The sequence below is a fragment of the Phacochoerus africanus genome, chromosome 4 (assembly GCF_016906955.1).
Source record: "Phacochoerus africanus isolate WHEZ1 chromosome 4, ROS_Pafr_v1, whole genome shotgun sequence".
Lineage (NCBI taxonomy): Eukaryota > Metazoa > Chordata > Mammalia > Artiodactyla > Suidae > Phacochoerus > Phacochoerus africanus.
In genome coordinates, this window is record NC_062547.1 from 134523784 (window position 1) to 134547521 (window position 23738).

The following is a 23738-nucleotide window of genomic DNA, read 5'->3' on the forward strand; positions in this document are numbered from 1 at the left end:
CATGCTTGTTTCCTCTCTGTCATCCCTGCAGTTTTGGTAGAGCCTCACCTACACCTGACCAGCACGTCTCTCCCACTGAGCTGCAGGTCCTGCACCAGTGCTTATGCTACATCATAGTGACGATCAGGTCAGAGCCCAGAGAGCCTGAGGAACAGAATAAATAGTCTAGTCGCTCCCCCATCCCTCTGCCGTTCTGTCTGGAGAAGCTGATTTGTACAAGGAAGCACCTTCTCTGCATAGGAACCAGTGTGGCGGACTGATAAAAGCCTTCAATTATCCAGGGAAGATGAAAACTTGAGAACCCCTACATTAGACTTCTTTTGGGGGGTTATAGGCAGAAATGAGGCATTTGGTGCTAGGAGAGGCTGGGTGATCTAGGACAGGATCCCTGCACCCTTCACCTCAACAGGAGGGAGGGTCTGCATGGGGGTGTCCTTGAGGCAGGGGCTGAGACCATGGTGCCTTTGTAAGTTGCTTTCTTGAGGACCCAGTTACACAGCACTCGTACACAAGGGCTTCACAGCCACTTCCAACAGCCTGTTTTGTCACTTCCCTGCCTGGGCTGGGCTGAGCTGCCTCTGGCTCTCCCACCTGTCTGCTGCCTCCCTCCACTCCTCCCAACACCCTCCACTCCCAGGCCTCAGGGCCAGGGCCTCCCTGGGCCCAGCTGGGTAAACCTGCTCCCGCCCTGCTGCCTGGCAGCCCCTTTGTTGGGTCCCAGCACAGACGGGTTTTCTTTGTGAAAACAGAGACAAAGGAGGTCTGACAGGGGTGCAACTGCTGATTGCAGGTATGACTGAGACACATCCAGTCCCTGGTGCAAGGCACATGGCAGTAAGTCACCAACGCGGGGTCTAAACTCCCCTATAACTGCTTAGAAGCTCTGTGAGCCTGAGGCGGACACTCACCCTTCCCAAGGCTCAGTTTCCTGATGAGAGCTGGTTCACCCAGCTCTCTTTTGTCTCCGCCCTGCACTCTGGCTCAGGAGCAGTAACTAGGCTGCAGTTGTCAGAATCAGCCTTGTCCCTGTTTGGACCTTCAGAGACTTGTTCCCTCTAGAGCCTCTAGCCTCTCAGCCCCCAGAAGAGGTGTGGCAGCGTGGGGAATCCTCATCACACCTCCAGGTCTAGTCAGTCAGGTCCAGGCTAGACACACAGCAGGCACTCAATAAGTGTTTGTTGAGGGATCGAATGGCGCTAAACTGGAGCTGGGAAACTCCCTTTGTCACAGGCACGCCCTCCCCTGTGTTCTGCTGCACCAAACACAGCTCAAAGGCCAGCTTTGTTGCCTCCATAACTGAGCCCTCTCATCCCCAGGATATGTTGGGCAACAGCCCACAACCTGCCTCAAAAGTTACATCACCTTCCTTTTTTTTTTCTTTTGGTTTGTTTGTTTGTCTGTTTTTGTCTTTTCTTGAGCCACTCCTGTGGCATATGGAGGTTCCCAGGCTAGAGGTCGAATCAGAGCTGTAGACACCGGCCTACGCCAGAGCCACAGCAACGCAGGATCTAAGCCGTGTCTGCGACCTACACCACAGCTCACGGCAACGCCAGATCCTTAACCCACTGAGCAAGGCCAGGGATTGAACCCGAAACCTCATGGTTCCTAGTCAGATTCGTTAACAACTGAGCCATGACGGGAACTCCACATCACCTTCCTTTTTGATGTCACCTGATGCCCACAACCCTGGCTGCCTCCACCCCTTTCAGAGCCCCTCAAACCTTGCCTAGGGCTGCCTTGCTCCCCATCACTGTAGGGCCAAGTCCTAACCCTGTAGTAGGTGCACTTAGCCCCTCCCCATCCAGCCCTGCCACAGATGATTGGTCTCTCCACCCTACAGATTCACAGGCTTCTAGCCTTGACCAGAAGGACTCTTGGATAGCAGACCCCAAGGAGGCCAGGGGCCACAGGGTCTAGAGTTGAGCCACATAGACCACAATGAAATGAGGGCTTCTCAGGTTCTTCTTTGGCTACCCTCTGGGTTCTGGGGTGGCCAGTACTGTGGAGTGGGCATCTCATGGAAAGGAAATGCCCCATCAAGATTCAGATCCCCTTGGAGTTCCTTTTGCAGCTCAGTATGTTAAGAATCTAACTGCACGCATAACCTACAAGGGCCTAATCTCCAAAATACGCAAACAATTCATACAACACAACAAAAAATAAACAAACAATACAACAGAAAAATGGGCAGAAGACCTAAATACACATTTCTCCAAAGAAGACATATGCATGGCCACTAGGCACATAAAAAAAATGCTTAATATCCACTAATTATTAGGGAAATGCAAATCAAAACTATAGTGAGGTACCACTCACACCAGTCAGAACGGCCATCATTAATAAGTCCATAAATAACAAAGGCTGGAGAGGGTGTGGAGAAAAGGGAACCCTCTTGCACTGTTGGTGTGGGAGTGTAAATTTGGTATAACCACTATGGAAAATAGTATGGATGTACCTTAGAAAACTAAATATGGAACTACCATATGACCCAGCAATCCCACTCTTGGGCATATATCCAGATAAAGCTTTCCTTGAAAGAGACACATGCACCTGCATGTTCATTGCAGCACTATTCACAATAGCCAAGACATTGAAAAAACCATTGAAATGTCCACTGATGGATGAATGGATTAAGAAGCTGTGGTATATATACACAATGGAATACTACTCAGCCATAAAAAGAATGAAATAATACCATTTGCAGCAACATGGATGGAACTAGAGACTCTCATATTAAGTGAAGTCAGAAAGAGAAAGACAAATACCATATGGTATCACTTATATCCAGAATCTAATAAACAGCACAAATGAAACCACTGAAAAGAAAATATGGACATGGAGAACAGACTTGTGGTTGCCAAGGGGGAGTGGGAGGGACTGGAAGGGACTGGGAATTTGGGGTTAATAGATGCAAACTATGCCTTTGGATGGATAAGCAATGAGATCCTGCTGTATAGCACTGGGAACTATATCTAGTCACTTATGATGGAGCCTGATAATGTGAGAAAAAGGAATGTATATGTGTTTGTATGACTGGGTCACTTTGCTGTACAGGAGAAAATTGACAGAACACTATAAACCAGTTATAATGGAAAAACATAAAAATCATTATTATTAAAAAAAGAAAAGAAAAAGAAAAAAGGAACTCCTACACTGTTGATGGGAATGTAAACTGGTAAAACCAGTATGAAAAACAGTATGGAGATTCCTCAGAAAACTAATAAAGAACTATCATATCATCCAGCAATCCACTCCAGGGCATATACCTGGACAAAACTTTCATTGAAAAAGATATATGCACCCCTATGTTCACTGCAGCACTATTCACAATAGCCAAGACATGGAAATAACCTAAATGTTCATCAACAGATGAATGGCTTTAAAAGATGGGAGTTCCCGTCGTGGCGCAGTTGTTAACGAATCCGACTAGGAACCATGAGGTTGCGGGTTCGGTTCCTGCCCTTGCTTAGTGGGTTAAAGATCCGGCGTTGCCGTGAGCTGTGGTGTAGGTTGCAGACGCGGCTCGGATCCTGTGTTGCTGTGGCTCTGGTGTAGGCCGGTGGCTACAGCTCCGATTCGACCCCTAGCCTGGGAACCTCCATATGCCGCGGGAGTGGCCCAAGAAATAGCAACAACAACAACAACAAAAATAAATAAATTAATTAATTAAAAAAAAAAAAAAAGATGTAGTACATATACACACCGGAATACTACTCAGCCATAAAAAGTACAAAATAACGCCTTTTTCAGCAACATGGATGCCACTAAGTAAAGTGAGTCAGAAAGAGAAAGACAACATCATATGATACTACTTATATGTGGAACTTAAAACATGGTACAAATGAACCTATCTACAGCACCGAAAGAGACTCACATACATAGAAAACAGACTTGTGGTTGCCAAGGGGGAGGGGTAAGAAGTGGGATGGATGGGGAGTTTGGGGTTAGTAGATGGAAACTTTTATGTTCAGAATGGATAAGCAATGAGGTCCTACTATATAGCGCAGGGAACTATATCCAGTCTCTTGGGATAGAACGTGATGGAAGATAGTATGAGAAAAAGAATGTATATATATATATATGTATGACTGGATTACTATGCTGTACAGAAGAAAATGACTCAACACTGTAAATCAACTATATCCTAATAAAAAATAAATTTGAACATTTTTTTAAAATAAAAAAGCAAACATTAACAAAAAAAATTCTAACTGCAGCCACTCGGTCAGTGTGGCGGTACAGGCTCAATCCCTGGCCCAGTGCAGTGGGTGAAAGAATCCAGCACTGCTGAAGGTGCAGCTTGGATTCAATCCCTGGCCTGGGAACTTCCATATACAGCAGGCGTGGCCAGAAAAATTAAAAAATAAAAAAATAAATCAAAAGATTGATATCCCTTTGGAATCCAGGCTATTGGCTGAAGGAAGAGAGCTGGGCCTTAAAAGAGCTCTGAATAGAGTGGATTGGACCCAGAGACATGTGACCCCTGGACCAGGACAGGGCGGGTCAGGGACTGAGCTCTCTGGCCAGCCCCTAGCATCTCCCAGGAAGGTATCAAGGGCTGCTTCATCTGCTTCACTAAACATCTCACCCAGGGCTGCTTCCAACTCTGGGTTGGCCTCACCCTCAGCCAGAGGTTGTTCCTGTTCCAGCCCTTCCCTTCCCCTCACCCTAGGCTCAGTCCCAAGGGCATCTCCCAAGGGCATTTGTTCCTCTAGAGCCTGCCAGTCCATTGAGGAAAAAGCATTGTGGTTTCCCCTGACCTTGGACAGAACTGGCCACGCATAGCAGGCCTGGGCATAGTGCCCTGAGCTACTCGGGGTTCCCTTGAAGGACAGGGCCACTGAGTATGCCTTCAAGGCAGCGGGAACAGTTTCCCCCCTCCTAGGCCCTCTGTGTGACCAGATCTCTGGGTGCTGGGGAAACATAAATAAGACAGACAGAGTCCCTGCTCCCAGCCCTGGGCAGGCAGAGGCCAGGGCAGATGGAAAGTACTCAATACATTTCTGTTGAATGAATAAAGATGGTATAAAATGGGCAGTCTACACCCAGCAGCACAGATGCCTAGTGGGATGTGCCGTGAACAAGTGAAGGCCGCTAGGGTTAGGGTGAAGCATGACCCAGCCACCATCATCCCCACCCTGGAGAGGGCCCCCAGACCCTCTAATTGCCCCATGACTGGGTGCTTCAGCTCAGTCCCAGACCCACCCTGTCCTGCTCCTGGGTGCTTCAGCATGATAAGGATTCACCAACACAGCAATCCTCCAGGAATAAGAGAATTAAGCATGAAAAGGAAATTCAGAGCGTTTTCTGGAGAGAGTATTGAGGGTGGATTGGAAGCACCTTGTCTAACCTGCTATGTAGGATGCAGGGTATCTCAGGAGTCAGCCTACAGTGTGGCCCCTAAGAAGGGCTGCCTCCAGTCTCCAGAAGCACAGCCCTGCCCAGCTCTGTGTCCTGTGGGAGGGTGGTGTCAAAAGTGGGCCTCTGATGTCCTCTCAAGTCAGGGATGCCATCATCAAGGACACACTATGGGGAGTGACTGGTATAGACACCAGAAACTTCTCAATGAAAGGAGAATGTTTACACTCTGGATTCTAGAAGAGCCACTCCCTACCACACCCCTGTCTTCAACCCTGTGAGAGAAGCATTCAGAGATGCATTACCCAGCCCAGATGCTGAAGGGCTAGGAAAGTCATAATCAAGAGGACCACTTCCGGAAGGGGGTGATAGGTTCCCCCCACATGGAAACAAACAGGAAGGCAATGAAGGGGTTTCCGGGGGTGGGGGGACATTGGCGAGGGTGGCGGTCCCTGGGGGTGTGTAAGCTGGGAGAAGGAAGCCATGTCTAAGGAAGAGTTTCAGGAATCCACTCTGGGATGTCTCGGGTAAGAACTTTCACAGATTCTGGAGCCCCACCCCCACCCCCCAGCAGAGCTCTGCACCGTTTATATTCACTATGGCTCTTGGGATCCTGATGAGGCTTGTGACCACCCAGCCATGCGATGCAGCTAATCCTAGACAGTTAATGACAGTGACAGTTGACCCCAATCTCCACATCCTTCAGTGGGGTCCAAGTCCTGGGGAGCCTCCGTCCTAAGGGTTCCTGAGGGACCATCCAGCGGCCAACTCTTTTGCCAGCCTTTCCTTTTGGTCCATGTTGGGTCCAAGACTGTACCGAGCTGAGCAGAAACCTCCCTCCCGAATTGAGAGCCCAGTGGCTGACATCCCCTGGATACACACATCCCCTCACGTACACACCCTCCCACACACACCGCTTGTGTTTCTCTGCCAACAGAACAGACAGCAGCACCCTCTCTCCCAGAGAGGCATTCCTGGTCCACTCTGAAGGGTACACCTGCTTCTGTGGACTACCCCAAGTTCGTGCCTCTGAAGCGCCCTCCTTCTTGAGGTATTACAGATCCCACAGACACATCTAACCCCATAACCTGTTAGCCTCCCAAGGCTCCTTAACAGAACTTGGACAAGAAGGCACACAGGGTTGTCAAAACTGGTTAAATTAGGGGTGTCCTCAAAGTCTGTAACAGCAAAGAGCGATGCTTTGATGTGTAGCCAGACCCAGGTGTCCAGGAGAGCCAGAGAGGGATAGGTGTGGCCCTGGCCAAGCCATGTCACCTGCAATGGTTGTTCAAGGAGATCCCTGGAGGACAATGGTTGAGAGCAGAGAGAAGACTAGAGAGGGCCCAAGTGAAGGGCTGTCCAAGACCCCACTTCCCCCAGACACTTCACACCCTCCAACGTGGCAAAGCCACCACGCCAGCTACCCTCGCTGCTCCTCTTCCAGGTAGCAGGGGAAACAAAGCTCCCCGCAAAGGAGGAGGGAAGGGGGCCATGCACACAGGGAGAAGGCTTGGAAGGAGGGGGCAGCGGGAGAAGGAATGAGTGTCCTGGGGAAGCAGTGACACCTGGAAAGATAAGACAGGGCATTTTGCTTCTAAATTCAAGTCTGGGGTCACGACCTCGTTCAGACAGCCTTCCTGACCTCCCCAAATGAGCCTGGGTACATTTGTGTTCCCACTCCGATACTTGGCGCTACCCTCTGTCATCCTGGATCTGCGACCCTGGCCCAGGCCTGCTCCGGATTCCCATCAGCGCTCGCTGTTCGGAGGTCTCTGCGCACTACCGACGGGTGGGGCCGCAGGTTGGCCTGCCAGGGCCTTGAGGAGGTTTCTGAGCAAGGCGCGGCCCCATCCCCCATCTGGGCTGCCCTTGCTCCCCCATCGTTCCCGGGCTGGGGCGCCGCCCCGTAGAAGCAGCTTCAAAGGGCCAGGCCTGAGCTTCCGCAGCCGGCCTCGGGTCTGCGGGGCCGCACAGTGGAGGTCTGGACAAGATTTCGAACGTCGGGGCCGCCCGAGACCTGGGGTCTCCGAGAATTTGGTGGGTGTGCAGGGCTAAGGGGCGGGTCCTCAGAGCCCCCGAAGTGGGAGGGTCGGGTCGGCCGCAGGGCCAATCCGGGCGCTCGGGGAGCGGGGGCGGGGGCCGGGCGGAGGGGGGTACGGGGGCGGGCGGGCCGGGGGCGGGGCGCGGCGTCCAGGCGGCGGCGGCGGCAACGGCGGCGGCTCCTCAGTGTCCGGCTCTAGCTCCGGCTGCAGCTCCGGCTCGCGATGCCCCACTCCGTGACCCTGCGCGGCCCTTCGCCCTGGGGCTTCCGCCTGGTGGGCGGCCGGGACTTCAGCGTACCCCTCACCATCTCGCGGGTGAGTCCAGCGACCCCTGGGCGGCGGGGAGGTCCTGGATCTTACACTCAGTCCTTGCAGTCTACCCGAGACTCGGATCCCCGACGTCCCGGAGGCTCAAAGGCCAAGGGTTGGCCTGGGTGACCCACAGGCTGCAAGAGGAGGCTTCCCGGCTGGGCAGCGCAGCCCCAACCCCCTCCCCCTCCTGCTGGGCCTGCCTGCCCTATCGCTTGGAGGATCCCCCCAAGCCTGCCTGCTGGCCTCATTTTGGGGGGACTAACTGCAGGCCAGGAAAGGACCGCAGTCACGAGCCAGGGGTCTGGACAGATCCACACAGCCCTAGAAATGCTGCTTAGACTGAACCCAGCCTGACAATCTGGGCCAAAATGACTGAGAGACCCCTTCCCCTGTCAAGGATCCCTGTCAGCAAAGTTGGGTGATCCCAGAGGGTCTGGGGTCCTCTCTGAAACGGAAGAAAGAAAGATCCATCCACTCTCCTGCTCTGGTTTTAGTCAGTCTCTAATCCGTGACCTCAGTTGTCCTAAGGGGAAATCACCAGGAGGGATTTTTGGCTTCCAGGGGAAGGAGAGCCTTGATTGTGCAGTTGGGAGACCACCCACCCCACACACAAGACACCCAAGGCCAGGGGCCAGGATAAGCTCAGCCCAGTTCAAGGTTCCACGACGCTCGGTGGCAGGCTTAGGACAGAGGAGGAAGAGGAGGAGGTATAGCGGTGGGCGGTGGCTAATCTGAGGAGGACAGGGGAGCAGAGGAGAGGACTCCCTCTCTGTTAGAGGGGTGCCCAGTCTGGGAAAGACAGGATCCTGGTCCAGCCTTGGGGTCCCATATTTGAAGGGCTAGAAGAGGGGACTTGGACTCTGTCCTTGGGGGTCCCAGCCTAGGGGACAGAAGAGGAGAGAACTCAGGCCTGCCACTGGGGACTCCCAGTCTGCAAGGAAGAGAGGAGGGGGACCTGGAGCCATCCCTTGACTGCACACGGGCTGCTCTGGTCTTTGGGGCCCCGTGTCAGGGAACAGAGAACCCCTTCCCCGCCCTCCCGCCACCTCTCGCCCTGGGGGCTGGGCCAAGGTGGCTGGGCTTTCGGAGACTGCTTTCCAGTTCTTAGGAGGGGGTGGGCACCCGATGGAGCATGGAATCATGGAATCTCATTTCTGGGGGCCCTGGTGACAGGCAGGCCCAGCTGTCCTGGGAGGATTCACACATCTGCCCTCAGCTCCACAGCCAGCAGGTCCCTGGAGCTGAGCGAGGTGGGCCTTCAACACATCTGGGAGCCTTTCATCTCCCATTTCCCTGAGGGAGCCCTGCTGGGGTGCGTGTGTGTGAGAGAGAGAGAGAGAGACAGAGCACATCTGTGTCTGTGTGGGTCATGCTGTGTGTCCACTGAGGTAGGCTAGTGGGGGTGTTAGGCCAGCCGGCAGGCCAGGCACCCCGGGCGTGAGGCCGCTGACAGGCTCAGTGGCGGCGGCTGACGGCCGCAGGCGGCAGGGAGCAAAGACATCTGTTGCCCACGCGGCTGCCTGCCTGCTGAGGAAAGGCCTCCACACGTCACAGAGGCAGTGGCGGCGGCGGCGGCCTTGTTTGGAGCTGATTGGGATGCAGGCCCCTGGCAGGCAGGCAGGCTGGGAAAGGGTTTGCCAGGAAGAACCCCTCCTTGTCCCCCAAAGTCACGCAGCAGCAGCTCAGGCCCGAGGAGCCAGGATGGCTGAGTCTGGGTTGGGGTGGGATCTGAAGGAGATTTACGGGGCTGGGAAGGCACAGGCCACAGCTTGCCCAGCAGGTACCTCCGGGGCAGGTCTACAGACACTGAGGATACGTGGGAGTGCCCTCACCAAAGGGACTCAAGGCCCAGCCCCTCCCATGCTTATGGGGCTACCCCTACCCAGGGGGGAGAGCCACATTCAGACAGGGAGGAGGCTGGCTGGCTGGCGGAGCTGGGACTGTGCAACCTCAGCCCATAAAGCCTCAGGGAACCCCCAAAACATTGTCCAGGGCTCCCTCCTCACAAACTACAGTGACTGCTGGCCTTGGCTGAGCATCCACGACATTCCAGGCCCCATCCTAATGGGTTTTGCTACCAGGACCCCAGAAACTAGTGCCTGGAATGAGCACCAACTGTATGCCCAACTCCCCGTAGGGGCTCTCTGCCTCTAGGCGGGGTGGAGTGAAATAGGGACCAGGAATGTAGCTGTAGGTGATGGGGCCGGTCCGCGCCCCAGCCTCCCGGCTGACTTCTCTGCTTCCCCTCTCTCTTCCTCCTGTCTGTTTACCCTGCACTCAGCAGCCAGAGAGATCCGCCTGAATTCAATTCTGTCCTTCGATTTCCCTGTTTAGAATCCTCCGTGTTTCTCAACCTCCCAGAAGAAATGCCAGCCTCTCAGCTGGGCCTGCCAGGCCCAGAGGTCTAGTCCCTGCTTCTTTTCTGATTTCATCTCTTCCCATCTCTCCTCACCGAAGATCCTTTGGCCGCAGCCTCCTGCCTTTACTCTCACTCCCAGATGAGCCATCATCCATGCTGCTCCTGCCTGGGACACACTCTCTCCCCTTGCCCCTTTTCTGTAGAAGAGCACACTGTGGTTAAGAGGACAGGATTTGGAACCAGTTGGCATGGATGGAAATTCTAACTCTGCTGTTTATCAGTTGAGTGTCCTTCTGCACTTCCCTGGACCTCGGTTTCCTCATCTAGGAAATAGGCTTGGCTTGGGGATTAACGAGACAATGCATGTAAAGGCCATTGGGAGAGTCACGGTTTCCTGGCCTCATGCCCTCTCTGACCAGAACTCTCCGAACTAGTGAGCTGGCAGAGTCCCAGCCACCCCTGCTTTCGAGAACTTCCTCCACCCACAGGGGTCTGAATGCACCCCTTGTGCTGGCTGAGTCATCCGGCAGCTAGCCGCCCCCTGGAGGTAGCAGACTTGTGTCCAGGCAAGGTGCCCCTTCCCCCAAGCCTTTCTTTCTGCATCTGGAAATAGAGATGAGAACAGCCTCTATCTCACTAGCTGGTTGCGCGGTTGCCATGAGCTGGTTGTGGGTAAAGCACGGAGCCCAGGCTGTGTCCCAGAGCAGGTTATTCATGAAGGAGCAAGGGCCTGGAGCAGGGCCTTGGCGGGAGGCGGGGATGATGCCAAGTGGGTGCCTCCCCCAGGAGGACAGGCCTGGGTAGATACCCATGACCTTCTAGTGGACATTAATGGGGGGGCTGGTTGGCTGAGGGTATTGTGCTCCAGAAGAACATTCCTTGGGACAGCCTATTTCAGGGCAGGTCAGCTTGGCAGTGCCCACATCAGTACTCCAGCCAAGGAGCTGCCAGCACCTCAGCTTTGTCCACTCACTACAGGGAACTGGCTCAGCTGAGCCTGCTAGGCTTCCAGAAGCTCCCACCTCAATAGGGATATTGTCACTAACAGCTCTTGAGCCACAACTGAGCACAACTGGAGAGGCTGGCTAAGAATGAGGGTCCCTAAAGTCACTTTCCAAAGGCTGTGCTGGGACCAGGGGCAGGGTAAAGGATGTCCTATTTCCTAAATTCCCCTGTTTATTCAGGCCTCCCATGAGCCTATCTCCAACCTCATGTGGACTGCATCAAGGGATCAGCACTTTAGGAGACTCTAGAGGTGGACACTGCTTGAACGTCTGGGGCCAGCAGTGGCATGGGGTGGCCTGAGTGTCTGTTGTCAGAGAAAGCAGAGATGAAATCGTGATCCGGGAGTGCAGGCCAGCAGCTAGAAGTAGATGGCTCTCGACTTGGCTCGGAAGGTGACGACACAGAATGAGGTCCTACAATGTTAGAGGAGCAAAGTGATAAACAAGGTGCACAGGGTACGGTGAGACCCCAGAGGGGAGGTGCCAAGGGGAAATGGCCTCTGCTGAGAGCTTGAGACCTGAAGGATGGGGAGGAGTAAGCTGGTAATTAGGGTTTGGGGTCAAAGGAAAGAGTGTTCCAGGTAGAGGGAACAGCATCTGCAGGGGTATGGAGATGACAGCTATGCCCCCTGGACATTCAGAAGGTCTGGATAGATTGGGGGGGGGGATGGAAGCAAATGTGGTGGTGGCAGTGGGGTGAGAGGAAACAATATCACTAAGGGTTTGAATGTCAGCTCAGGGGGCTACTACGTGGTCAGGCTGGGGGGGGCAAGGTAGGGTATATGTGACGGGTCCAAGCTTTGTATATATTTGAGAGCACATGTCCCCGTGTGTCTCTTGCATGTCTGTGGGCATGTATGCAGGCTGCAAGAGTGACATACCACTGATGCTAGCCCAGAGGAGGCCCCTCGTATAGGCCCTCGTACCTCACCAGACCTCCGGGTGCTAGAGTTGGGTGTCCGTAGAGCAGAGGCTCTAGCAAGGCCATGTGGCAACTCAGCCAGTCGTGTGGCTTGCCCACAGGTTACATTGGTAACAGGGCCCCTCTGGCCCACTTCTGAGGTTGGAAGGTGTTTAGAGCAGAGCTTGCAACAAGACCACATGATGACTAATGCCCAGCCATCTGGCTTGCCCATCCACAGGTCCATGCTGGCAGCAAGGCTGCCCAGGCTGCCCTGTGCCCTGGAGACCTGATCCAGGCCATCAATGGTGAGAGCACAGAGCTCATGACACACCTGGAGGCGCAGAACCGCATCAAGGGCTGCCATGACCACCTCACCCTCTCCGTGAGCAGGTACGCAGAGGGCAGGCTGGGCCAGGAGGATGGGGGGAACTAGGGGGAATATGTTATGGGTGGCCAGCATCCTGGGTGAGCTGGCCTCACACAGCCTCTCTGCCTCAGCTCCTTGGCACCCCACTCCAAAGGAGTAGCACTTTCACGGGCGCTTGGCAGGCACCATTTGGAGATGTGGCTGGTGTAAGAAAGGAAGAAGCCCCCATTTAATCTAGGGCCGGAACTCTGTTGGAGGACTTAGGGCTGAGGGTAGGCAGCCCAAAATCAGGGCTGAAATAAGACCTTGGGGAGCCTTATGCTGGAGATGGAGTGTGTGCGACTTCTGTCCTTTCCCCACTCGTGAGTGACCAGCTTAATGACCAGTCCAAAGAAGTTTCTTACCCAGCACCCTGTTAACCCCTCAAGCCAACCTGATAGGGTAAAACCTAGTATGTGCGCTTTACACGTGAGACACCTGAGGCTCAGGAAGTTTGGAGGGTGTTTAAAGTCACACAGAGAGGGGATGGGGAGGCAAGGCTTGACCCCAGGTCACTCTCACTCCCCGAGGATCCACTCCTTCTGCTGGGCTGCTGACCACTCCTACCAGCCGCACAGGCACCCTGCCTCAGCTGTCCCCACTCCGGCCCAGGCCCCCGCCTTGCCTAAATCTGGATGCTGTGGACTGTGTGATGCTCTACCGCCCATCAGGAGGGCGAGAACTGGGGGTCCCCAAGCCCCATGTGCGCCCTGTACATGGTCCAGGATGGAAGGTCTGCTGGGGCATCTCCAGCCTTGCTCGGCTGATGGCCGTCGGTCCTGGCTGGGCGGGACCTGCCGCCTCCGTCTTGCCTGGATCCAGAGAATTCAGACATCATTGCTCAGCTCTGCCACGTTCACTGTTAACAGGGACTTTCCACAGCCTCCTGTGGATGTGTGTGGGCGAATCCTCCCCAAACCACAGCACGGCCAACCAGGCCTTGGAGCCGGCAGGCCAGGGGGTAATCCGTCGGCTCAGCACCATTAAACATGGTGGGAAGGCTTTCAAAATAGCCCCGTTTGTGTCTGACCCAGGACCGGCTTGGAGTCAGGACCCCTAACTTTGCTCGCGGCGCTACGTGAGCCCCAGGCCTTGTACACTCCATCTGGCCCGCAGCGAGGAGGCCTCTGCCCAGGAGTCGAGCAGAGCTGGCCCTCTTCCAGACTCTCTGGGTGCTTAGGTCCAGCAGATAACCTCGGTGAGCCCGGGTTTCCTTCTGCATAAAGCAGGGTCGCATTCCTTACCCTCTCTGAGACTGAGGTACAGGTTGGCTAGGGAAAAACATCAGCACTACTCTGCCCACAAGGAGCCTCTGAGGCCACCCAATTTGGCTAGGTTCCTGGGCCCTGACTCACCTCCGGCCTTGACTCTGCAGAGCTGAACAAGGGAAGCCCCAGCAGTAGTGGGGCAGGGGGCAGAGGAGGCTCACAGGGGGCCTGAGTCAGGAGGTCTGCGGAGGGAATGATGTGGGGGGGTGGGGCGGTGGCGGGTGGGGGCAGGGTGGAGGTCCCCTTTCCTTCCTTCCTTCCGTGGGCATTTGTTCCGAGCCAGGCATGGATGGAGCCAGGGGCCCACTGACCTGTTCCACTCTGGCCATTTCAACGCCCAGTTGCTGCCTGGCTTCGGGGTAGGTGAGAGTACATTCTTGCCTGTCACAGATCTGGGTTCCAGTCCCAGCTCTGCACTTGAGAATTTTGTTGGCCTCCAGCAAGTGATTGGCTCTCAGAGCCCTTAGCTTTCTCATCTTCAAAACGAGGACTGTTTTGTGATCTAGGACTGAGTGATGACGACATGCAGGGTCTGCCCGGTCAGGGTGATAACCTAGGGTCCTGTCTGCCAGTCCCCTGGCCCTAATTCTCACACATGCAGATTCTGAGGGATCAAAACACAGGGGCCACCTTGATCTTCGGGGCCAGCATCTCTGCTCCTGGGCACTTTCTCACCTGCAGGGCCTCTGACCCTGCCCTCTCTCCTGCCTGTTGTGCCAGGACTGATGCCCAAGCCCCAGAGACCACCTGCCCACACCCCAGTGTGGGCTCTGTGGAGGACCGGCCTGGTAAGCTGGTTGGAGGGAGCCGCTCTGTGCCAGGACCCCCAGAGCTGTACCAGGCCAGCTTTCCTACCTGCCCTCTTGCGTACAGAGGGCTCTAATGTTTCAAGGACTTCTCTGTGAGATGAAAAGTGAAGTAAAGGCCCAGCTTCCTGCTATGTTTACTTTGTCTGGAACTCAAAGCCAGGTATCCAGCCATCCGAGTTAACCCACAGTTTCTGGGTGTGGTCTGTAGGTCCAGGAGTTTGCTGATATCAGCTCCAACCCCAGGGCCTCTGGTGGGATCCCTGTCACCTATTACATGTCATCAAGATGGATTCTCATAGCCCACCCTTTGGCGGGCTTAAAGATAGCTGATGGAGCCACTTGCCCAGGCTGCAGTATGGAGATCTGGGGCTCATCCTGACCTGCTGTCTTGGCGCCCCTCTCATGGCTCTGGGTCTTTTGCACCCTCTGATCGTCAGACCTCAGGCTTGTGCTTCTCTTTTGTGCAGAAGTTCAGGACAATATAAGGCCAGATAGCCACGTGAGATGTCCTAGACTTATCCCAGCAGAGCTCTAAGTTTGTCCTGAGTTTATCCCAGCCATAGTTAGAGCTGTGAGTTAGAGGAGTCCCTGGGAGCCCGGCTGAGGGGGCTGGAGCCAAATGCCAGTGGGAATGGGACAGCAGAGCCTTGGTCACAGGAAGGCTGTGGAGGAGAGGGGTAGCCTGCAGGGGCCAAGGAGTGGGCAGCTGTGAGGAAGAGCAGAGTGAGTGTGGACTGACACATGTAGTCAGATTATTAAAATCTTCTGCCAAGTCGGGGTGAGGGGCAGGGTTGAGCTGCTAGTCCAGTGGTGGGACGCCAGGAAGATCCAGGAAGCCCTGTAGGGTGCATTGGGGACATTATTCCCTCTTGGTCTAACTAGCCTCACTCACACCCACCTGCCAGGCCAGGGTTCACACACCCTCTTGGCCTGCCTCTTCACAGGACTACTCGGTGGCAGGCCTGGGCTCCAGGCCTACAGCCTCTTGGCCCCGCCTGCCCTGCTTATGGCAGGTTTATGATGTTTTTCTCCCTCCTGAGTGGTGTTTGGCTTTTGGTTTCTATGGCGAAGCAGGAATTTCCTAATGGCCTGTTTCCCATCTGGGCTGGGCAGACATTGGTGATGACTCTGCCGGCAGCAGCAGGAGGGGAGGCCCACCCCTCAGGGCCTCCATTCCACCTCCCCCAGAGCCCACGGATGCCTGACCGCAGGCCCTGCCAGAAGCTGTGGATGGAAGAGGGATGAGTGGGTGGGCTCCTAGCTGATCAGTGCGTGAGGCCTGGCTTGCCCTGTCATGCATGGGGCCCTCTTTGTACTGAGCTTCCATGGTGGCAGAGAGGGTGGAAAAGTGAGGGAGCCACAGGTCTCCTGCTCTCTGGGAACCAGGTCAGAGAGGGAAGGGAGGCACGGTCTGCCCTAGGCGGGTGACAGATTTAGACTTGTGTCTCCTTGCCACAATGGCCACCATTCTGGTGCAGGGGAAAGAGTGGGGGTGGTACCTTTATCCAGGCAGGGTACCATGCTGGTCATGGTTGCCTCTGGCCCAGACCCTAGCCCTTCTTGGTCCTAGTTCCCAGGCATGGTGGCCTAGTAAGCAGAGATTTCTGACCATCCGAATTCCTACCACAGGCCTGAAGGCAGGAGCTGGCCCAGTACCCCAGAGGAGAACAAGGCTCAGGCACACAGGATCCACATTGACCCCGAGGCCCAGGTATGTACAGATACCACTTGGCTTAGCCTGGCCTGGCTCAGAGCAAGCTCAGGGCAGAGGAGCTGGGCCTCATCCACAGCTTCAATGGCATTTGACATTCTCACTGTAGCTCTCAGATGCCCAGGCCAGAGACTGAGGCAGAATGCTTCTCTGGATCATGCCCATGCCCCATTAGGTGCTCCCCGGGTGATGGGTGCCTGCTGTGGGCTCTGTCTATACTCTAGGCAGTCCTGGATTCTGGGACAAAGGTGCCTGTGGTAGGCAGGGGACTGGGCCAGGCCTTGGCTCAGGGCTATTGCCCACCCAGCTGGGTTCACTCTGTTGCCCAGTGATGCCAGATCAGGAGCAAGTCACCAGGCTTGGAGGTGGGTTGGGGGACAACTACAGGTTGTGAAGTGACCTCAGGCTATAGGGCACTCTTCTGTCTCACCGCAGCCATGGGCACCTACCTTGCCACAGCATACCTTCAAATATAAGGCATTGCCTTGCCCTAAGACTGAAGTTTTCTCCTGGCCATCCTGTGACTGCAGCCAGCAGACCTCAGGCTGCAGGCCTGTCTGCTCAGTCACCTTTCTGTATATGACAGGAGTCACAGCTATGATGCTGTCCTCAAGGAGTGTGAGGTGGAGCCAGGCTGCTTTAGGGCCTCATTTTACCATGGGCTTGAGTGGTAGCCAAGAGGGCAAGCCTGAGATGAAGGCATTTCAGGCTCACAGAGTTTGAGCAACGTGGAGAATCAATTGGACTGTGATGGAGCCAGAACTTGGGACCCAGCATGTGGGACCATGGCCTTCAGGGCTGGCTTGTGTCCACTCTCTCCATGGAGGCTTTGCTGTTCCAGCAGGGAAGGTCTGCTATGGCCTCTCCTTTACCATCCATCCCAATCCCTGTCTTGCTCTGATATTTATTCCCTACCTTGCCTTTGCTGGCATCCCTAAGGCCAGGTGCTTCCTATGTGCAGGGAGTGCTCATTCTGGAAGGGGAGAGGTACTTAGCAGTTCTGGGATGGCAGAAGCCAGGGACCAAAGGAGTCCAGGGCGGTTATATAAGTCAACCAAGGAATCAGAGAGAGCTTCCTGGAGGAGGGGGTATCCAAACCAAGGCCTGAAGGCTTAGGAAGAATAAGGCAGGCAAAGGGGCATGGAGAGAGGAAGTGTGCCAGGAAGCACATACAAAGGCCCAGAGGTGGGACTGTTCACCTTGTGTTCAGAGAAACGTGGGAAGGGGGAGGGGAAGGGGGAGAGGTAAGGGCTGAGCCTATGAGGCAGAGCCACAGAGAGGCTCTCCATTTCCTCTACCCAGGACCTTAGAGGTTCTGAGTCTTGGAAGCTTGCTCTGATAGTCCAGTGGACTCATGGGGACAGGGGCTGGGGGGCACAGACAAATCAGCCAGGCTTGACATGGGCCAGACAAAGGGGAACAGCATAGTGTAGGCCCCCAGCTCATGTGTGAGCGCCCAGATGGATGGGACAAGGGAGTTTGAGCTTTGGAGTTTGAAGCTCAAGTCTGCTGAGTCTTCCAGGAGAGGCTCTGGGCCAGTGGGCTTCGGGGCTGGAGGCTCGAGAGCAGCTCCCCTGCCCCCATCCTTTCTGTCACTGACCTCCTCAAGGGTCAGGCTGCCATGGCTCAGGCTGGAAGTGGAGGGATTTTCCACAGGCAACAGGGCAGCCCCTCAGCTGTGGCCCCCCTTTTGTACTTAAAAGGTCATGAGCTCCATGGGTGGCAACAGAAACACCCCCCACCCAGTCCCTGCAGGGCCATGTCCTCAGTAACAGACACAGGGCCCATTGTCACCATACCACTCCCACCCTCTGCCTGCAGCAGGCATGGGGGTGGGCCCAGCTGGAGCCATCACAGGAAGGGAAAACCACAGCTGGCCCTAAGACCAGCACAAGATACCCTGGCATTCACCCCCACATGGGATGCATGCCACCTGCAGCTTCAGAGCCACCTACCATATAGGGTCATAGGCGACTCCTTCTCTCAGGCCTCACCTGGGAACACAGCCCAGAGTGGAGGAAGGACAGTGATCAGGAAAGGCTTCCAGAGAGGGTGGCAACTGAGTTGAGAACCAGGTGATGGGTTAAGGCAAGCCAGGTGCAGCAGGCAGAACGGGACTCAGCCTGTCCTCTCCACATCAGCAGAGAGCTGAAGCTTGGCTGCTGAGAGGCGTCACCTGATCAACGTGGATTGAGTGCCCACCTCTGTCCAAGTTCAGTGTCCCAGATTCTGCCCACAATCATGTGGGAGCTGATGAACAAGCTGGAAGTTACCCCCGTGCTGCTGACTAACCCACTGAGGTTCAACAACCAAATCGGCAGCTGGTGATGGTCAGACACAGGGAGCACGTGGAGAGGAGAAATCGAGGAAAAGGGTCCCAGGAATGGCCATGACAGCCATTCATCCAGGGAGCACTTGCTGTATGTCAGGCACTACCCTAAGTGCTTTGCATGCAACTGTATCATTTTATCCCCACCAGGAACTTATGATATAGAAACCATTACGTTTCCCATTTCACAGATGAATAAACTGAGGTTCAGAGAGATGACGTGACTTGCTCAGTGAATGAGTGATAGAGCTGGGACTCGAACCAACACTGAGGTCACCACGTTTCCTAACCACTGAGTTCTGACCTAGAGAGGCTGCTGCATGGAGCACTTGCTGTATGTCAGGCACTACCCTAAGTGCTTTGCATGCAACTGTATCATTTTATCCCCACCAGGAACTTATGATATAGAAACCATTACGTTTCCCATTTCACAGATGAATAAACTGAGGTTCAGAGAGATGACGTGACTTGCTCAGTGAATGAGTGATAGAGCTGGGACTCGAACCAACACTGAGGTCACCACGTTTCCTAACCACTGAGTTCTGACCTAGAGAGGCTGCTGCATGGGTACCCCTAGGAGGGGTAGTGGCTCTGATGACCCTGCAGTAAACTTCCACACCCTGCTGTGTGAGGTTGAGTAAGGGCCTCCTTCCTCCAGGTCCCTATGGCTCCCCCTTCCTGTTGCAGCCTCCTCTGTGCGGGGCCCAGCCCTGCCCCCATGGCCCATGGCCCATCTGGTCCCCATTAGAGGCCAGGCCAGGCTTTCTGGCCTGCGTGCCCTGCAGACACATGTGTGAGAGTGCTCAGGTTTCTCAGGGGCTTTTCTTGGGCCCAGTGGGGATAAGGGTTTTTCTGATGCTGTTGCCTTGTTGATGGGGGCTCACCTGGGCAGCGAGAGACCTACTCCTTTGTCTGCTGGGGTGGGAGAAGCTGGGGTACCACCCCCACTCAGCTGCCTGTCTATCCATTCCCCACGCTCCCGCCCCCCAGCTCAGAGCCTGCAGGCAGCTGTGACTCAGGCAAAGGCCTACAGGCTCGACTGTGTCCCAGCTGGAGGCCACTGAGTCCAAGGCATACTCTTTCCCCTTAGCACAGGGTCCTTCCTTCCCCGCCTAGCATCCCTGTTCACTCCGTAGAGCAGAGGGACAATTTAAATGTCACCTCCTGGATTGAGGCTGAAAACACCTTCATGGCCTGGGCTCTTGGGCCCCACCCTAACGTCAGGGCTGGCTCTGGCCACCAACTGTGTTCTGGCCATGGAGGCCACCAGGGTCATCCTCAGCAGTGGCTCCAAGTCTGTGTAACTATGTTCGTGTGGTTAGGAGTATGTAGGTGCACTGGCTGGTGCACATGTGTTGCCTTCATGCACGGGTATGTCTGTAAATGTGCTTGTGAGAATGTCATGCCTATTATGATGCTGAGGGCAGGCCTGTATGCCTGCAAGGTAGAGGCAACAGGGCCTTGGATTCTTCATGGATGAAGATCCTCAGACACATTTAGATCCACACCCACAGAGATACTGTCCTCTCCTCATGGGCTGAGAACCATGTCCAGGGCATTCTTCCCTCAAAGGTTTCAACCTTGGGCATCAGACTGGCTGTGGGGAAGTGGAGTGGGGAGTTTCGAGCTCTGGCCCAGCCTCTGCCCCCATCTGCTCTGCCTATAGCAGGCCACCCATTTTGGCCTGGGAAGCAGGAAATGGGGGGTAAAAATACATGCCTGGAGGGGGCTGGCCTCACAATGGTACCTTTAAATCTTAGCCTGCCCCCACCTGAAGGGCCTGGGGACACAGTGATTGATGACCCTTCCTGGCTGCAGAACAGGAGTTCCTATATTGCATTCCCAGCCATGGGCCCATCCAGTACCCAGCACAGTTCTGGCAGGTAAGAAGGCTCGACATCAGGGCCATCTCTGCAAGGAAGCCACACAATGTGTTCCTGACATGCTGGCCTTAAAAAGATTCTTGGGATGGTCCTGCCCCAGCAGCATCCCTCACAAGCACTGCTGGTCAGAACCACCACAGGGCGCATGAGCCAAGGTTGAGTCTCAGGGACACAGGTTTTGTGTCTGACTCTCCATGAGCAGGGGTTAAACTAGGCCCTAGACTTAGCTTTTCCCCACAGACCCCTTCCCTGATTGGGCACCAGAGTCTAGTGATGCCCAAGCAAGGGTAGCCAGCCAGCACTCAAGAAGGTTTGGTACAGCAGGGCAGGGGTGGGTGTATGAATGAATGGCCCGAGGCCCTGCCCCAGAGGGTCTCCAAGTGCCTCAGCCCCTCTCTCTTCTAGGATGGCAGTCCAGCGACCAGCAGGAGGCCTTCAGCTGCTGGGACTGGGCCAGAAGATGGCAGGTCAGGCCTGGGATCTCCTTACGGACAGTCGCCTCGCCTCCCAGCCCCACACAATGGCAGCAGCAGTGAGGCTCCTATGCTGGCCCAGATGAGCACCCTGCATGTGTCTCCACCCCACAGGTAGTGCAGGGGCATAGCCTTTGCTGCCACACTCCAATCCCATCTTAATCCCTAATCCCTCAAGCCTCACACCAGGTCTCATTCTGATTCTTAACATTTGATCCCTGGGTCTCGGCTGGTTGCATTCTGGCTCATAAAGTCTCACCAGACTCCTGAGCTGGCAGAGTGAAGGCTGGCACTGCAACCTGTCCCTTGGTGCATCTTTTTCTCTCAGCATTGACCCAGCCAGAGGCCTTCAGCGGAGCCGCGACTGTGGAGTCGACCTGGGCTCAGAGGTGTACAGGATGCTCCAGGAGCCGGCTGAGCCCATGGCTGCGGAGCCCAAGCAGTCAGGCTCCTTCCGCTACTTGCAGGGCATGTTAGAGGCAGGCGAGAGCGGTAAGACCTTTTACCCCACCTGCCCTCCCACTCCCGAGGTTCCAAACCCTGCCCCATCAATCTGCTACAGTCTTGTCTTTGCACGTCCTGCCTCTTGCAAAGGCACGTGTCTTTGCATTAGCCCCGCCCCCGTATCTTCCGTGCGTCCCCACATCCCTCGCGGCGCCGGGGCTTTGAGAGTCCCACTCCACCCCTGTCGCAACTCCCGCCCCACGCCCTCCCAACCCACTCCCCAGTCTCCGTGCGGGTCCCTCAGAAAGCAGGGTCCTGCCCCACACTCTGCAGAAGTCAAGCTTTTCCCTTTTCTGACCTCTGCACTGGGCTCATGCCAATTGCGCTCTGGCTTTCAGGGGAACGGCCGGGCCCTGCCGGCCCCCGGAACCTCAAGCCCCCCGCTAGCAAGCTGGGCGCTCCGCTGAGCGGCCTGCAGGGGCTGCCCGAGTGCACGCGCTGCGGCCACGGCATCGTGTGAGTACGCCTCCTGGTGGTCCCCTGACCCCGCCCCCCGATCCCGCGTCAGATCGGTCAGTTCCTGACACTGTCCTTACCAACTCCCATCAGGGGGACCATTGTCAAGGCGCGAGACAAGCTCTACCACCCCGAGTGTTTCATGTGCAGCGACTGCGGCCTGAACCTCAAGCAGCGCGGTTACTTCTTTCTGGACGAGCGGCTCTACTGCGAGAGCCACGCCAAGGCGCGCGTGAAGCCACCCGAGGGCTACGACGTGGTGGCAGTGTACCCCAATGCCAAAGTGGAACTCGTCTGAGCCGCTGTCGAAACCGCCAGTCCCCAACTCTGCTTCTTTTAATGTCCCCACGAGGCCAGTGTAAATATGTGTGTGCCCTGCCTTTCTAATAAATTCCCGATGCCCATCCTGACGGTGTCTGTGCCCTCGCCTCCCTCCCTCCTGCAGATGTGACTCCCAAGCGCTACAATGGTTCAGGTGCCAAGCATTTTCTTAGGCATTGGGCGCAGGGGCGAGCAAGACAGGTTCTGTGCTGTCGTCAAGGAAGCCACAATCTAGGTAGATGACAGACAAGAATAACAAGGGAACAGAAGAAAGGCTGGGGGAAAAATGTAATTGTAATGTATACATGTAAGGATAACCTGACCCCCTTGCTGTACAGTGGGAAAAAAATAATAAATAATTAAAAAAAAAATCCATGATAAAAAAAAAAAAAGAATAACAAGGGCAGTTCTACGAACAGGGAGGCCAGGAGGTCAAGGTGCTATTATAAGGAGGGCGTGTCACCCAAGAGGTTGACCTGGGTGGAGTCAGAAAGTGTCCGCTGAGGACTGAGGGATGAGGGAGGGAAGAGAGCTACAGGGCGAGGAAGCGTGTGTGTGCAAAGGTGTGGGAAAGGCGAGCACTGGCAGAAAAGCCCCGTCGCAGGTGGCCTCGAGCCGCCTCAGGAGGACTTCCCCGGGGGGGGGGTGGGGGGTGACTGCGGAGATCACGCGTTTGGCGGGTAGAGGTATCTCGCCATTCTCCCTCCTCCCTCCCCTGCGCCCGCAGTGTTCTTTCCTTTCTTCCTCCTTCCCCTCTGTCCCCACCTGGGGACGCCCGCGAGAGGGTGTGTGTGTGGGTGGGTGTGTGTGTGTGTGTGTGTGAGAGAGAGAGAGAGAAAGACTTTAGAAAGTACACTTGCCTCCAAAGCCGATGAGTAAACGCCACTGCTCTGGGGCCCAGCGGTGACAACGTGGCGGGGAGTCAGTCCTTGAGCCTTTCACAGCTCAGTTGTGCACTCCCGTAAGAATTGGCACTTTTTAGAAATATCAGTGGTATCAGAGTTGGTGAATTGTGGCTGTTCACACCCCATGACGCATCCTAGACTCCGGGTCACGTGGATCTACTCTCGCTTTAGCTTGCTCGGAACAGGAAGCAGTCTCATTTATTGAGTGAGCTCGGAGTAACGCAGGTCTGTGCTATTTTCAGTTTTGTACTATCGCAAACCACAAAAGACTATCAATTCATACTCTCACCGTCACACACGCTCTTGCCCACACAGGGTACTATCACTTTTGCCAATCTGATGGGTAAAAGGTGGTCTGTAGTTGCTTCAATTTGCACTTCTCTGATTACCAGTGATGAGCATTCATTCAACAGTTATTTGTTGTGTTTGCTGGTGGGTGTTGAGTGAACAGGCAACAGAATGGGCTTTTCCTTCCAAGAGCTCCTCTCGTGTGAATTGCTCTAAACCCTTCACTCATTTTCCGAGGTTTAACTTCTTAAAAGATAGGTAGGAACTTCTCATATTTTTGCAGGAATCTGTTACTGGACTCTATTCCACTGTACTATTTTCTAATTACTGAGACAATATATCAATTTAATTATTACCTTTTAAAGAGTTTAACACATCAATCTCACCTCCTTTATCTTCGGCTACA

The 23738-nt window shown here is 54.9% G+C and overlaps 1 protein-coding gene across 2 annotated transcripts; it reads left to right on the forward strand.

Moving 5' to 3' along the window:
- Nucleotides 1–7537: 7537 nt before the first annotated feature.
- PDLIM4 (PDZ and LIM domain 4) lies at nt 7538–22228 on the forward strand. Of its 2 annotated transcripts, XM_047778583.1 has the most exons (7): nt 7538–7715; nt 12218–12369; nt 16092–16173; nt 20791–20972; nt 21187–21350; nt 21701–21818; nt 21912–22228. In XM_047778583.1, the coding sequence occupies exons 1-7, from the start codon at nt 7623–7625 to the stop codon at nt 22114–22116; spliced, it is 996 nt and encodes a 331-aa protein (XP_047634539.1). In that variant the 5' UTR covers nt 7538–7622; the 3' UTR covers nt 22117–22228. The 2 variants fall into 2 exon arrangements, with proteins under 2 accessions (XP_047634539.1, XP_047634540.1); XM_047778584.1 differs by lacking the exon at nt 21701–21818 and having other exon boundaries at nt 7550–7715; nt 21912–21982.
- The last annotated feature ends 1510 nt before the right edge of the window (nt 22229–23738 follow it).

Excerpts from the sequence above, each read along its gene's own strand:
- PDLIM4 (XM_047778583.1), top strand. The coding sequence starts at position 7,623 with ATGCCCCACTCCGTGACCCTGCGCGGCCCTTCGCCCTGGGGCTTCCGC. Across the intron at positions 7,716-12,217 it reads TACCCCTCACCATCTCGCGG|GTCCATGCTGGCAGCAAGGC; the intron begins GTGAGTCCAGCG and ends GCCCATCCACAG. Across the intron at positions 12,370-16,091 it reads CTCACCCTCTCCGTGAGCAG|GCCTGAAGGCAGGAGCTGGC; the intron begins GTACGCAGAGGG and ends TTCCTACCACAG.